The 15,908-nt window shown below is 41.8% G+C and overlaps 1 protein-coding gene across 21 annotated transcripts in view; it reads right to left on the bottom strand.

Moving 5' to 3' along the window:
- Trpm3 (transient receptor potential cation channel subfamily M member 3) overlaps window positions 1-15,908 on the bottom strand; it is a 789,469-nt gene that overhangs the window by 230,329 nt on the left and 543,232 nt on the right. For all 21 annotated transcript variants that reach the window (XM_038320029.1, XM_038320049.1, XM_038320011.1 and 18 more), the window contains exon 6: window positions 4,450-4,621. In XM_038320029.1, coding sequence (XP_038175957.1) covers window positions 4,450-4,621 — 172 coding nt within the window. The remainder of the gene's footprint in view (window positions 1-4,449; window positions 4,622-15,908) is intronic.

The raw sequence follows: 15,908 nt of genomic DNA, 5'->3' as shown, positions 1-15,908 counted from the left end.
GTGGCCAAATAGCTCAACCAATGGACAAGGAACTAGTGTAGTTTTCCTAAGAGTATTCGTCTTTGTGGAGTACATGACTGCTAGTCAACACAGGTTCTCAGTCATCAAAGCAGAGTAACAAGGATTTCCATATCTTCCAACATTAGTCATTTCTCTGTGTGAGGACTTTCAAATGCCTCTTTCAGTCACTTACAGGCATATGGTAGGAAGTGTTAACCAAGAGTCACCTCACTGGGCTCTAACAAACCAGAGTGAGCTCTCTCTCCCCCTCTCTGTTTTGGTGCCATCTGAACAATTGTCATTCGTAACCTTTAGTTTTTCAAGAAAGAAGTGAATTTTGAAGGGTTTCTAGATCACTATTTACCACTCAGTTCCAGCCCATGACTGGCTAACATAAGACAGAAGTATTTTGGTACTGAAGTATTTCTGATTGGGATTGTGTGCTATTTGGACTTCCTTTCCCGTTTTCCAGAGATCCAACAGGTGGGACATGCCCTGAGAGAACAGGAGTGGGCTTGAGTTGGTAAATGCAGATAATATGTAGTATGTGTTATTGACAGAGAGAAGTCTGTGCCATCAAAACATGCTCTAATTTTGCACATTTGGAATTTTATCCTGAGTTGTATCACGAAGACATTTGGATCCTGGAACAGCCCGTCTATGTCTTATGACCTTTTCAGCTGCTCAGCCAAACAACACTGCGTCTGCCCTACATTCCTGTGAGATCCTCCATTTAGTAAATGCACCGCTGGCTTTTAACCTTGTTTATCACTCTAGTCTATTCTCTACATGCCATTGGAGCAATGTTGTAAAGCACAGTGGCTGATCATCTGTAAGTTCTTAGATCCAAGCTCCTTGTAATTATATCCGAGTCTTTGCTAAGCTTTTCATGTCTTCACTGAAGGTCCTGGGATTCTGTCCCTGCATGCTACCCAGAATGGTCCTTCCACAGCCGTTCCTCTCTTCATTCAAGGCCCTGCGTCAGTGCCCTCCTCCTCCAGGCCACACCTGACTAATACAAACAGCCCTCCAGACGTATTCATGCGTGTGCCCACAGATACCTTCCTCGGCTTTATTTTCCCTAATAGCACTCATTACTACCAGAGAACACATATTCAGTTATTTTCCTCTTACCCTCTTTGTCTTTGAGTTAAACTCAATGAATTATTTCTGCTTTTCCAGATCTTAACAAAAGCAGGTATATACTAAGAGTTCAGAAGATATTTATTCAGTACAGGAATAATTGGCATTGCCCCTGGTAGGTTAAATTTGCAGTTTAAAAAATTGTGGCTGGTTGAGCAGTCTAAAGCAGGGAACTTCGCATGTCTAAAATAATTCTCTTCTTTAAACAGAGCCCTCGGTAATCCCTGACAAGGCTTTTCTACTGACTGGTAGAGAGGGCTGTGGATGGGATGATGGATGTCAGAGTGCACATCAAATGTAAAGACGGCCAGTGCTTCTGTTACTAATAATTGGTATGCTGATGAGAAAGGGTTTAAGGGGCTCCTGAACAGGATATACTTTATGTTTAATAGATGTGTACTCCATAAGTTGATGCCATTTGTGTAGGTAAACAGGCTCGTGGATAGGTTACTGCTTTGAAAGCTCTCTCCTCTGATTGATGAGGCTTGATGTTTCAGTAGGAGACTGTTGAATGTGTCCTGATAGTCCAAGACCCACCATGGGTATACGAAGGGGTGGGTAGGATGGCTACCATTGAATGTCTAATTTTCAGGCAATTGAGTTCTTTGTAATTTCCATTTTGAAGCAGGAAATGCAAACACAAGGGGGAGTTTTTAGAATTTGTAGAATAAAGCTTAATTATATAAAAGGATAAATCACTAATTTCTAATTATGATACAAAGCAAAAAGTATGCTCAGATAAGAAGGTAGAATTGCTGTTTTGAACACTGAGCAGGGTTGCCACAAATGTTGATATTTTTAGGCTGATACATGTTATGACCAGGTCTGCTCCTCTTCCCAGGTCTGTTCTTGGGGCTACTGTGGTTGTCATGGACAATTGCTCATGCTGCTAAGTGAATGGAACCTTTTCAGGGGGCCTGATCACTTTTCACAGCTGAGGAGTTTGCTGTTTTCTTACCCCCTTGGGTCCGAACACAGTAAGGAATGAGGTCTGTCTTATAACTTAGGGATTACTCACTCATCTAGTGACTTCTCATCTCAGGTTTTCATAGACCAAGGGGGATCAGGAACAATGCCAGGAAAACTTCAATGAGTTTAATGGCAGAATGGTAGGCTCTATCTCATGACACCTACTGCAGTCCACAGACATATCTCTTCTTAGTTTCCTGTGACATCTGGGTCTACGGGGCTTCTGTAATTCATTTCTTGCTACTGCTCATACTAGCAGAGTGGGAGGATGTGGGTTTCTATGCTGCCTCAGAATCCATCAACAAAATAAGCCCTTTAGCAATTGGCTCTGTGCTCCTCCTCTGTATCCACATTCCTTGTATGGGTTCCCATTTATGAATACGAACCCAAACTGCTGCCTTCTGCGATAGTAAAGCAATGGTCCAATGTCTCCACAAATATGATATGATGGATCCCTGATGAGTTATCTCTCCAGAGACTGCCTCTTGTTGGCTCTCCCCTAATGTCCCTAACCATCTGCCATGGTCACCCTCACTTCTAGGTGTCTGGACTCTGCTGCTCACTGGCACGAGGAGGTTGATTGGTCAGGATCCTCTATGCCTGCCCCTTGCTCAGTCCCTCCTTTCCTGGAAGGCAAGTTGTATATTCAGCACTTTGAACCCCTTTGGAGAAAGACATCCTTTTAGGTACATAAATTATATACCAAAAGGTGTCTCTTTGGAATGAAGAAAGGCACCCTATTGTCAGGGCAGCTGTCAAGCAAAAGGCTCAGCTAACAGCCCTGGCCCGTCTAACTCTGGCTTGCATATCCTCAGCTTGGGTATCTAACTCACCTAACCATACATCCACCTCTGCTTTATACATTACAGCATGGCTGGCTCAGGAGCCACCAGGACCTGCACAGGGATGGGCTTTGCTGGTCTAGCAAGTGTTTCTCATTGTCCTATACTCAACTTAACCTTGAGTTTTTTCTTGTGTCCTTATTGCTCTCCTGTCTTTCAGTTTCCGGCTTATTTCTCATTAAACTCTCATATCTAACCCAATAGCAGGAGAAAAATTACCACTGTTGCCTAAAATAGTTTAAAATAGTACTAATTATATAGCATCTCCCCATTCATTCTCTCGAATTCCCAGATGAAGTGTTTTCACCAAAGCTTACCACCTGACTGATATAGTCTCCCCTAAAGGCTCCCCTTGGGTTCCAGCTGCAAAGATTCAAGAAAGGAGTTTCCTAACATAATTTTTATTTCAGACGAGCCAAATTTATTATTTGAGATTTCACTCTGAATAAAATGAAAGAATAAAGCTTGGCTAAGTTAGTAGCAGGAAGGACAATGAGAGAGGGGGGCCTAGGAAGAAAAGTCAAGGCCAGAGAGGCCTGACATCCCAGCTCTGTGAGGAAGATGGCTATAGGAACTATGATCCTTTTGGGGCAAAGGCAGAGAAGAGAGATGGGATTTGGACCAGTTGAGCCACATGGCACTGAGCTTTTGAACAGTAGCCGAAGAGAATCTAGTGTTTCTTGGAATTACAGGCTTTGGAATTATAATCAATTATATTTAAGCTTCTGTGATATAGACAATTACACAGTCTGAACTGGCCAGTCCCTGAAGCCTCGCATGGCACTTTGTGAAAACAGAAGATTTTTCTTCTGAGAGAAACTTTAGTAGGTGATTGGGGGAGCGTCCTTTCTTTTCACAGCCAAATGTTTATATGACAACTTTGGTACAGAGCTCCCGAGTCCTTAGGAGAAATGACCACAGCCATCAGATATGTAGCATGTGGCTTACATATATGTAGCATGTGGCTTAAACAAGTGCTCCCATACATCAAAGTGCACACGTAGCTGGAGACAGCGAATGTATACACACATAAATATAGAAACAGTGGTCAAGTTTGAGCAAGATGTCTGCCCAGGATGCTTTAGTTTAGAAAAACATTCAACCCTCCTGAGACTCCTCTATGCTAAGATCAAAGCCTAAAAAAAAAAGGCTTAATAAATATCAGCCATTTCCCTGGGGTGCCCTTCCTCTCTGGCTACTGTGCAAAGGATGTCAGAAAAGTTTGAGAGAAGGCTTATCTGCATCCCTGAACTCCAAATGGGGCTGACTTTTGGATGTGTAAAATGCTGAGCTTGAGCCCAGTCATTGTGTTAATGTTCTCATGCTTCTTCTTGTTTTCTCCTGGATAAGTTCCTTCACTCAATACTCTAGCTCAGGAAGAGCCATGGCTGGTGCATTACTGTTTCCTTGAATTTTCATATCATTGCTGCACAGGATGCTTAATTACTTAGCGTATTCCCTAGGCGGCATGGGAGTGGAAGAGAGGCTTGCTTACTTGTGTTTATCTTCTGGAGTGAAATGTGCTTTTCCAGTTGTCTGCGGAGTTTCACCTCTGCTCCGTATTTTCCCGTGGTCCCGTTGTCAGCCAGGATGAAGTGGGAATGCATACTGTTGAGGACGGTGAGCTTGCTCATGGGGTTGGACATGGTCTGGTATGGCCGGACTACCTGCAGGCAGCAAAATGAAGCCCATGTCAGAGAGGAGGAAAGAAGATGTGAGACAAAGGATGAGAGAGATTGAAAGGAAGCTCAGTGGTCCTCTGGTACAGTGAGGTGCAGCTGACACCCTCTCTCTGGAGTTAGAATAGAAGAAGGATTAATGGTAAAAATCCCACTAGGCGGGCTGGAGAGATGGCTCAGTGGTTAAGAGCACCGCTTGCTCTTCCAAAGGTCCTAAATTCAATTCCCAGCAACCACATGGTGGCTCACAACCATCTGTATTAAGATCTGGTGCCCTCTTCTGGCCTGCAGGCAGAGCACTGAGAATACTGTATACATAATAAATAAATAAATCTTTGGGGCTGGAGAGATGGCTCAGAGGTTAAGAGAATTGACTGCTCTTCCAGAGGACCCGGGTTCAATTCCCAGCACCCACATGGCAGCTCACAACTGTCTGAAAAATCCAGTTCCAGGGGATATGACACCTTCACACCAATGCACATAAAATGAAGTCTTATAAACCATAAAAATATTTTTAAAAAAAATCCCATTAGAAGGAAGACTGTTCCTAGAGAAGTGTTTCTTACCAGATCTACAGTTTGAGCCTTCATTGTGTTAGAGTCGTGCTCTGACGACTGTTTCATTCAAAACTGATATCTTGTTCCTGAGCCAAACATTCTTTCTAAATTCAACTCATGTATTTCTTTCTTCCCTCCATGGTTTCATAGGTAGAAGTCACTATTCTGGAGAATGGGGTCAGTTTCAGGAGCTGGGGAAGGAGCAGTATTTTGCTGTTGTTGTGTTTGTTTGTTTTGTCGTTGTAATGTCTCACTTAGCAACCAGAAACTCTGTTATTGAAAATCAATAATATCCTTAATAACACTCCTTGAGTACAAAACAGCTTGACTATAAAATAATCCTCTCAAGAGATGAAATTGAATCAGGCCTAAAAAGTTCATCTCTATTCTGTTCTCTTTCTCTCTCTCTCTCTTCTACTTTTATTTTAATTTCAAAATGAATTGTACTCTGTAAAATAGAGTAATTTCAACACAGACTTTGACATCTTTGTTATCAAAAGTCATATCTATTTCAATCTGTTGCTTTTCATATAGGATCTGCATTCCGCGTTACAATCCTACCGGACACGTGATCTTTATTTTGTAGGTGCAAAAGTAAAGAAGTAGATATATGAGTTATCAAAAAATTTAGACAAATAATCAGACTTTACATTCAATGCCTGATTCAAAACTCTGAGCTTATGATTTTTTTCCATGCTGCTTAGAGCAAATCAGACAAACATTGTATTGGCAAACGATTGCTAAAATATCTAGGTTAGAGCTTCAGCTGGAGAGGGAGAAAAGAGGCCCGTTCAATAGGCTCTCTGTTGCACAGTCTCAGCATGGTTACATCTGCACAAAATCACTGAAATTGACAGAACAGGAATAGATGTTACTGGGCTCTGATTTTTGTGTCTTTGTGCAGCGTATCCATTAATTATACAGATGAGATGCACTTGCTTCTTCTGGCATGTAATAACTCAGCATGCAATGCTGGCGTAAGATTGAGTCATGTGTTAAGGGCATTACAGAGTGATTTAGTGAGGGCAGTTTTCAATAGCAAAGAGCTCATGTAAGTCAGTTTTTAGACCTTGATCTTGATTCAAAACCTACAGTGCAATGGGCCCGGAAGATGAAATGTACTCAATAAACTGAATGAATAGGCAAACCCGAGACAGTCATGCCTTTGTTCAAACCTGGGAAGGCAATGGATCTCCTCTTTTCAGAACTGTTAGGGAGCTGATCTGATTTAAATTTAAAATGCGTCTATTATTATGAAATGGTCTCCAGTCCTGTTATATGTGTTCTAGTTTTTAAACATAGCATTACTATAATGCCAGTGCCCAGTTTCATTTTAATTGCTTCTTGTTGATTTTTAAAGCTGATAACCTTGATTGTGGCCTCAAAAAGCCTCATGGGCAGTAGTCAATTGCTGTCTTGTCCAGAACAGCGAGTGGGATTCTTCCAGAATGAAGAGGCCTGCATTGGGAAGCTTGTCCTGCACGCTGCAGCACTGGGAGAGTGGGTGGCTTGTGGTTGAAATTTCCATTTGTTGCCACTCATATTTGCTCATAAAACATTCATCCTACAGGGGAGTGCATGCTAATAAATATTAATGCTTTGCTGGAAGGCTTAGCAGAAAGACTTTTCCCTGTTTTGAAAGTGCCTCTCCAGTGCACATTGGGCAAGGGCAAATGCTTTAGTTACTGTGTTGGTTCTCAGTAGCAGGTCCTGAGGACTCAGTGTCGAGGGGATGCAGAGGGGCAGCTCTATAAGAGGCAGAGGTAAATGGAGTTCTGGAGGTTAAATGAGTGGGATTTTCATTTGTGCTATCTCCCTCCCCCTCCTCCTCCATTTTTAGTTCTGAATCTACTTAAAGACTACTAGTAAAAGTAAAAATTTCAAGTGGAATAAAAAAGGAATAAAGATTATTGTGAATTCAGCTGAGTACCACATCACAAAATAAAAGGTAATTAAATACACAGTCTTCCTGTGACCGTCACATCTCTTTCCTCCATTATGGAATCCTATGTCCACTGGTGCTTCAGTCTTTGGGTGTGTGACAACTTTTTCTTATGAAATATAGCTCGGGAGTACTTAGGGAATTCTATACATCTGCAGATTTTGATTTCTTCATTATCCAAATCACCTTTTCTTTTGTTCTCATGTGTAACAATTTATACATTGCCATATTTTGGCAGAGACCTTGTCTGCTGAACAATAGAGAATATATAAATCTGAAAAATGAGTAAAATTTCCCTGTACTTCTCTCTTCTTTGGAGGAAGCTTTTCGGGGTCTTGGAGCTTCCCCAGCAACATAAATCAAGGGAGGAATTGCATTTCTATTCATGGCTGTTGAAACCCGAGTCTCTTAATTTACAAAGAGGAAATAACACTGCTGATCTCAGGGGGGACTGCTTTAGATGACACGTGTTAAGTACCAGGCTCAATACCCAGCTCCTACTAGGCTTTCTAGAAGTATGTATTCCTTAGCTAGCTCTCTTATCTCTTCTTATAAGTTCCCTCTTACCAACTATATGCTTCTAGTTGTAAACCTGTGATCAAAACATAATATGGGATAAATCACTCACTTTTTATTTAGATCAGTGTAAGAAGAGAAAGAAAATCAACCATCTGTTGGCAAAATATGCAAAATATGTTTTAATTTTCACACCCCCCAAGGCATCTAAGAGGGTGATGGCATGCAACTATTTGTTGATTAACTGAAAGTTTGGAGATAATTTTCAAGTACTTTAGGGAAATGTATTTTGGTCTAACTTGCCTACAAAATCCATTTAATATTCGTCATTACAAACATGTCTACAGTCTCTTCCTACTAGAGTTACAGTCTGCATATATACAAATATTTCCTGATCATTCTTGTGTGTTTTCCAAATAGAACAAATATTGCTTTCTTCATAACAGGAATACAAATGTTCTTCTTCTGCCAGGTTTTTGAGGCAACGCAGCCAGTTTCATCACCAAGAACTCATGGAGAGAGGATGGCTGTCTTTGGAAGTGGTATTGCTATGATGGTGATGTTTTCATCATGCACCGGGTGACTGTGGATGCTTCTCAGTGGGTACTTTGTGAGAGGTTAAATCATAAAGATCCATAACCTATATGGGGTAAGATGTTCCCTTTCGTTCCTAAGAAGTTAGGGGAGCTGAAGCCATGTACTCCTCCTTGGAAGAATTGAGAAGGCAGGCACCCAAAAAATTTTCTGCATTTTATTCTTGAGATCATAACCTACATCGAGGAATGTTGAGCAGTGTCTGAAAGGTTTTTTAATCAGTCTTCATGATTGGCAAGTAAGTCTACTTAGAAGTGGACCCTAGACCTTCCTACTCTCTGGCCATCACTGATCACAGTTGTATAAGTAATAACTTTTTTTCTTGTCCCTCAAGAATAAGTGAACGTATCTTTACTTGTTCACCCACTGCATATCATTTAGTACTGCACTGGGTGCTTGATAGAATTCTGCCTCCTGCCTCTATGTACACCCTAGTTCCAAAAGAGAACGCCTTTGAGGAGTGAGGTCTTGTAAGAGGTTATGCAAGGCATTAACAGGACGTGTCCTTTATGTGTTGGTCATAGACTGTTCCATTTGTATTCTGAACCTGGGCTTAAAACAGTCATTTGCAGATAGCTGCTGGAGCTTTTCTAAGTATGTTCAGGCATGTCATGGTCTCATGTAAGAATAGTTACAGGAAATCAACATATAGGGACTATAGTTAGTTTCTATAGCTACTGCCTTGTAACCCTGGGCAGATATCTGAATCCATGGCTCATTACTTCATACATTTCTTGAGGACATGCAGCCTGTGACGGCACTATGCTGACTTGAGGACATACATAGCCATATGTCAAGATAATATCTCCTAATAAATGTTCAGGATATGCTAAGTTTTCTTATCTGTCAACTTATGGAAGCTTCCTCTAACACTCGAGGCTGTATACACTTTGCTAGAAAACACGCTTCCTGATTCAAGGCAGTGGAGAACAATGGCCTAAAATGAGTGTTGGCTACAGAAGTAAAGTCGCATCCTCTCTCATGCATTGCAACCTCATATCTCTTGTGGCACTCTGTACAGTGCAATGGCAATTTGGCTACCCAAGATGCCTTTTCCTAACAGAATTGAGTTGGCATAAATTGGGTTTTTCTCTCATCAATCAGAGGCCCTCTGCAGTTCCAAGTCCATTTCTTAGTGACTTGTGTACCAACACGACCCAAACAAACAGCAGAGTTGGGGACAAGCAGCCTAAAGAGTCACCTTCTCCTAATAGCAACACAGTTTTAATTTATACCAGAAGAAAATATGCATTCATTGACTACGTCTAGCATGTGTGCACTGAGGACAAGAGCCCATGGAGTAACGCTTTGTCTTTATTTTATCCGGGGCTCTGTAAGGCTCTGACATGCGAGGTATCTTGGCCAAATATGATCCACCACTCGTTTATGTCTAGATCTGAAGTTCCTTTTAAAGCCAGCACGCATTAGGAAGGAGAACACAGGACTGTCTCATTTTAAATTTGTAGAGGATGCAGTTGACTTTGCCACTGGGCATTTTGGTTACTGGCTTGTCTGGGTTTGGAATCCTTCAGACAGCTGGGCACACTGTTTCCTGTAGAGCCATCTAGAACAGTTATTTAGGAGGTCAGGGAAGGGACCAGAAGGGAGCCAGATGGGATGGTACTTTGGTGAGAGAGAAATGAAAGGTGAGATTCTCTAAGGATTCTGGCATCCCCGTGACTGCTGGGGAAAAGGGGTACTGCTGAGAAGCGGGAAGCAACCTTTGTGTCAGAGATAAAGGAGCACGGGGACTGAGAGAATGAAAGGAGAAAAGGAAAGGCTTCCTATGCCTTCACCCTCGGAGAGGCGTCAGCCATTGGGGCCCTGGCTGCACATTTCACGTTCAGTGGGTGCAGCTGCTAAGGGTAGGTATAAAGCAAGCGACGGAAAGCTCAGCTGCTGCCAATTGGCTCAGCAGTCCACACGGGAGTCAGTCAACCCAAGGACCCATTTTCAAAATGTGCTCAGATTGCTGAGCGTTGGGAGTCGCACTAAACGCTACAGGTGCATCGATGCTATCTTTCTGCAACCCTTTGAAAACGCGTCCCTCAGGGTGTGTCGCACAGAGTTCTGTGACGCTCATTCTATGCAGTGTGCTGGGATGGACTCACCTCCCTTTGGCCCATCTTGAGGGGAGCCATGTGCCACTCACTACTGGTAGTGAAGAAAGGCCCCCAGGAGGGATTCCTTTCTCCAGCAGTCACGGTGGCCCTATTGGGGGCGAATTTAAAGAGTGTTCAGAAAGTCTTTGGAATTCTTCTCTCAGCCTGTATCAGACACAATGACTCACAACTAAGGGATAAAGTGAAAACTGATAGTGTATAACCATAAAAGGCTTCCCCTTAGCTTTCCTTCTATCAGATCATGTACTCTGGAGAAAGCTGGTTCCATGTTGAGAAGTTGATTTTGCAGCTGTTTGAAGAGGTACACGTGACCGGAACAGCATACAGCAACAGCCTAGTGAGTGAGCTGTGCCGCACAGTTGCCATGTGATCATTGCCTAAGCCGTTTGCAAATTCCTTCCCCAGTAACTGAGAAACCACTGTTTTGTTACTTAAGCCATTAAGTTTGAAGGTCATTTTTATACTTCCACAGATAAAACTATCCTGTATTACTGTTGTCTTTCTTTAAGACTTCAAAACATGTCTTCTCTTTTTTTGGACTAGTTGGTGTAAATAATTTCATGACTGCTGTTACCCTCTGCCTCTAGGCGTGAGTACTCAGTGTTGCCTGGAATTCCTGCCCTGTGCTTTTGGTCAATTTCGATGTGTGCGCCTTTGTTGGTAACCAGCATCCTCCAGTCTCTTCCTACTGCTGAACAAATTCCTCCCCTTTCTATTAGGCAGATGGTCTGACTTCTGTTCTTGCTAGTTGATTAGGGTAACTCTACGAATTGTATGTTTTCTGTGTCTCCATATATAAATTGAGGCTAGTACTACAGTCACCTTATTGAGATATCCCCCCCACCTCATATGCAATGGTTCAACTTGCGATTTTTCAACTTTATGGAGATACAAAAAGCAATACACATTCAGTAGAAACTACCAGGTTTTTCTGGGTTAGTGATCTTCTATCATAATGTTTTTAGTGGCAGCAAACCATAGCATCCAGGTATGCATATGGTTAGAAAGCTAAAGGATTGATTTGGTACTCTACAGTGTCCTGTGGCCACTAAACCATATGAACTATTCAACACTTCACTTCAAAACAGACTCAACCGTAGGCCGATATAAGTATCCTGAGCAGTTCAAGGCTGACTGACCTAATGATGCTCAAAATGGATTTCAATTTATAGTATTCATGGCTCACAGTGGGATTATGGCACATAACCTCACCACAATATACCCTAAAGAGTAACTGAGAAGCAAACCTTAAAGGATGATGCACTCAAATCAATGATAGCTCTTAGGATAGAAACAATATTGCTTAGCGGGTAAGGGTACAGTATGGTAGCATTGGCTCAAGTCCCAGCCACATTCTTCACTGGTCATGGAACACCTGGAAGGTTGACTCAATCTTTCTTTTTGAAAAAAAAGTTTTGAGATTTTATTTTTTCTTATTTTATGTGTATGCGTTTTGCCTACACAGATGTCTGGGTACCATGTATGCAGTGCCTTGGAGGCTAGAAGAGGGTAAGAAATCTCCTGAGACTAGAGTTATAGATGGCTGTGAGCTGCCATGTGAGTACTGGGATTCAAACCCCAGTTCTCTGGAAGAGGAGCCAGCGCTCTTAACCACTGAACCATCTTTGGAGCCCCAACTGATTTAGGTTTGCCACCAACAAAATGAGCATAATGAATGATAATTACTTCTGAGCACCCTGTGGAGAACTAAATGAGTTTTTATGCAAGTAGCTAGGTATCTGGTGGTTCTTAGTACAAAACTGTTAGTATAATAACTGATAATGATAAACTTTCATTCTAAAGCCCTTTTAATATCTTGACACAACCTTCCAAGTGTAACTTCTTCCCTCTTCTTCAGTTACAGATGGTTTCTTTTTTTCTGTCTCCTAAGCTTTGGACTCTTTACCACCTCATGACCCTTCTAGGATAATTTTTGCAGAATTATCATCTGTCTTTCCATAAACCTTTTTCTATGACCATTATGTGATGAAGCTCAAATCCATCTTGTCTCAAGGAAGAGTCCCTCACAGTTGACTTCCATGGGCTACCCCATCTATTACCCTTATCCCCCAAGCACCAATGGCACAATTGTTTTTAATCCCTTCCATTAGAACTGCATAGACAACCCCACCTCTCTCCTGTTCCCTGGAACATCCGCACCATCTCTGCTGCTTTGATCCCTCACACTGGGACTCCTGTAGATGACCCGTCTCTCTTCGGTGCCATCGACGCTGATGCTGCCTTTCTTCTTGTGCCTGTGCTTGCCTTTTTGTCACGCCACTAAAGCAGTTTGGATCAATGTGCCAGTAATGTCTAAACAACAGTTCTGATTCCCGACCATCCTCAGTCTGTCATTAGCACTTGGCTCTCTTCGCTCTGCCTTTCCGAAGCACTGCCTTCCCCTCGTCATTATAACTTACAGTTTAGTTCCTACATCTCAGCCCCTTATACCTTCCCTTTGTTGGCTCTTTCCCCTCTGTTTGGCCACTAAATTGCAGAGATCATCAGGATCCAGGCTTTCTTTCCCTCCCTGTCCACCCTCCCATGGTGATGCCAACCACTGGGATGGCCTGATTGCCACCTATCTGAGATGACTTCCAAATCCAAGCTTATAGACAAATCTTTCTGCTCTTGCCTCACACACTGAGTAGCTTGCCAGAAATTCTCCTGGAAATGTCTCAAGGAAACCTCAAAGTAAACATGCTCAAATCCAAATTCATCATTACCTTCACCAAAACTTCGCTTCTGACACAAGTGATCCTAACTATTGCCTTGGCAGTTTGCCCAGAACCTGTGTGGTCCAGGCTCAGCAATCTCTGACTCTGCCCTGTATCACTAACAGATGTTGTTGGGTTTCCTTGCCTCTGACTCTTTCCTTGCACATCCTCTTGGTACATCCTGTCTAACCCAGTCATAGAAGTCCAAAAAAATCTCATGCTGGGACCACTGTTCAGATGCTTTTTCAACTTATGGTGTGAAGTCATATTTGGCTTGCCCCCAGGATAATTGACAAGTGTACTGAGTTGATAACCACATCCAATTCAGCAATCAATTGCGTTACGGACCTTGGTAGTTCTTGACTTAAAATGCAAAGATAGCATTAAAAGGACCCTTTTCACAAGAATTTTCAAAGGCTATAAAAACTCAAGGACATAAACATAATTTATTGAAGTACAACTCTGAATAGATAGCTTAATAATTTGATATGTTAGAAAATCTGCCAGACATAATGTTCATCCTTAAGTTAAAACAAAAACATAGCTTTGCTTCTGATTATAGATTTTTAATTTGGTATGTGTCTGGTTAATGTGGTTGGTTAGAGATAAAGATTTCAAAAAATTTTAGTTGCCTCCTATAATTCTTGTTAAGCTGTTTTCTAAAGGAATATAAATTTAAAATGTGTTAAGTGAGAATTGGAATTTGCTAGAAATTGTTTCCTGACTTCACACTGGAGGTACTTTTATAAGTTATCTGTCTAAACCAAGATTTTTTCAGATCTTTTGATATGATAAATATTATAAGAGTTGTCTCAGGAAAGAGTTGGATTTTGGGTTCTAGTTCACGGCTCATTTACTTAACCCCTGAAATGCTGTTCTATTACAGGGCATATTCAGTAAATTATAATTATCTCCTCTAGATATGATCATGATAACACTATATAGCAACAGAAAAACCATTTTTACAATTAATTTAGGGATGAAGATATTAAGTGTTCAAATGGCCTACAGTGACTTACATTCTCATGCAAAGTGTTATTCTAATGTTTAATATTCCAGGCACTCTAACACTGGTGAAACAAACTAAAAGTTTATGTCCCCTCCCACCCCAATTCTAAACTGAAATCCCAATGTGCAAGGTGATGGTGTTAGGAAGTGAGATCTCTAGGAGGTAGTTATTTCATGAGTCATACCTCCCAAAATGGAGACCACTTCGATTAAGATCCTAATAAATGTTCTCTCTCCTTCTGCTCCTCATTTGGACCTTGGGAGTTCAGTCCAGTGCTCCAGTGTGGGTCTCTGTCTCTATCTCCATCCATCGTCAGATGAAGGTTCTATGGTGATATGCATGATATTCATCAGAGTGGCTATAGTATAGGGCCAGTTCAGGCGCCCTCTCCTCAGCTGCTCAAGGAACAAGCTGGAGACATCTCCTTGGACACCTGGGAACCCCTCTAGAGTCCAGTCTCTTGCCAACCCTCAAATGAGCTCCCAAGGTCCAAATGAGGAGCAGAAGGAGAGAGAACATGAGCAAGGAAGTCAGGGCCGGGAGGGGTGCGCCCATCCACTGTGACGGTGGGGCCGATCTAATGGGAACTCACCAAGGCCAGCTGGACTGGGTCTGATGGAGCATGTGATCAAACCGGACTCTCTGAACGTGGCTTACATGGAGGGCTAACTGAGAAGCCAAGGACAATGGCACCAGGTTTTGATTCTACTCCATGTACCGGCTTTGAGGGAACCTCGTCTGTTTGGATGCTCACCTTCCTACACCTGGATGGAGGGGGGAGGACCTTAGACTTCCCACAGGGCAGGGAACCCTGACTGCTCTTTGGACTGGAGAGGGAGGGGAAGGGGGAATGGATGGAAGGGGAGGGAAATTGGAGGAGGGGAGGGGGTGAAAATTTGTAGTAGTAATAATAATAATAATAATGATGATGAAAAAAGATCCTGATAAAGAGGGACCCTGGAGAGATGAAATTGTCATAAAGGAGAGAAGGGAGAAAGATACATCATTGCATTTTATATTATTTTCTGATAAAGTCTAGATTCCATCATGCCTAATTTACCTTAATTATGGAATATTTATTGAAATTGATGCTCTAAATTGAGTTCTGATAATCCTGCCCCTGATATATATTGCCCAGACTATTCTCAATTTGGAGATTCTCCAGGCCCAGCCTCTTGGCTGGTGTATACAGGCACGGGTCACTATGTCTGGCCTTGTCTTTTCATAAGAATAGTACTTTTATTCTAATGTGAAACTTGAAAAAAAAAACACTATTACCACAAAAGAGTCTAACAAATTCTATGCATCTTCAAGATCATCAGTGATGGGAGAAAAAAAGCAGCAGAATGGTCAGAATTCAATAAGCCTTGATCACAGATTTATTGAAAAACTAGACTACCATTATATTTTAAATGCACGGTGTAACCTGCCATTTTAATTTCCACTCAAAGAAGAGATTTTGACTATATCCTTTTAAATAATGCAACTGAATCATGTGAGCTGATTATGCATAGTAGTGGATTCAGCATGAATTTTTCTGTGTGCACATAGCACAGCCTGGTCAAATTCAACTTCCTTTACAATCACATATTCCTCCTAGTCTCTAGTGATTATTCTGATGTCAACATTTTTAAGGCTTCTACATATGAGAGACCATGGTGTCCTTGTTTTCCTGTATCTAGCTTATTTTACCCGATGCCACCAATTCCATTGTACTGCAAATGACAGGCTCTCATTCTTCTTTATGGCCAGGAAATATTTAATCATACATATGATATATGACATATATAAATATATATTACCAGATATATGAAATA

Source organism: Arvicola amphibius, chromosome 1 (genome assembly GCF_903992535.2).
Source record: "Arvicola amphibius chromosome 1, mArvAmp1.2, whole genome shotgun sequence".
Taxonomy (NCBI): Eukaryota; Metazoa; Chordata; class Mammalia; order Rodentia; family Cricetidae; genus Arvicola; species Arvicola amphibius.
This window is presented reverse-complemented; position numbering and strand designations above follow the sequence as displayed.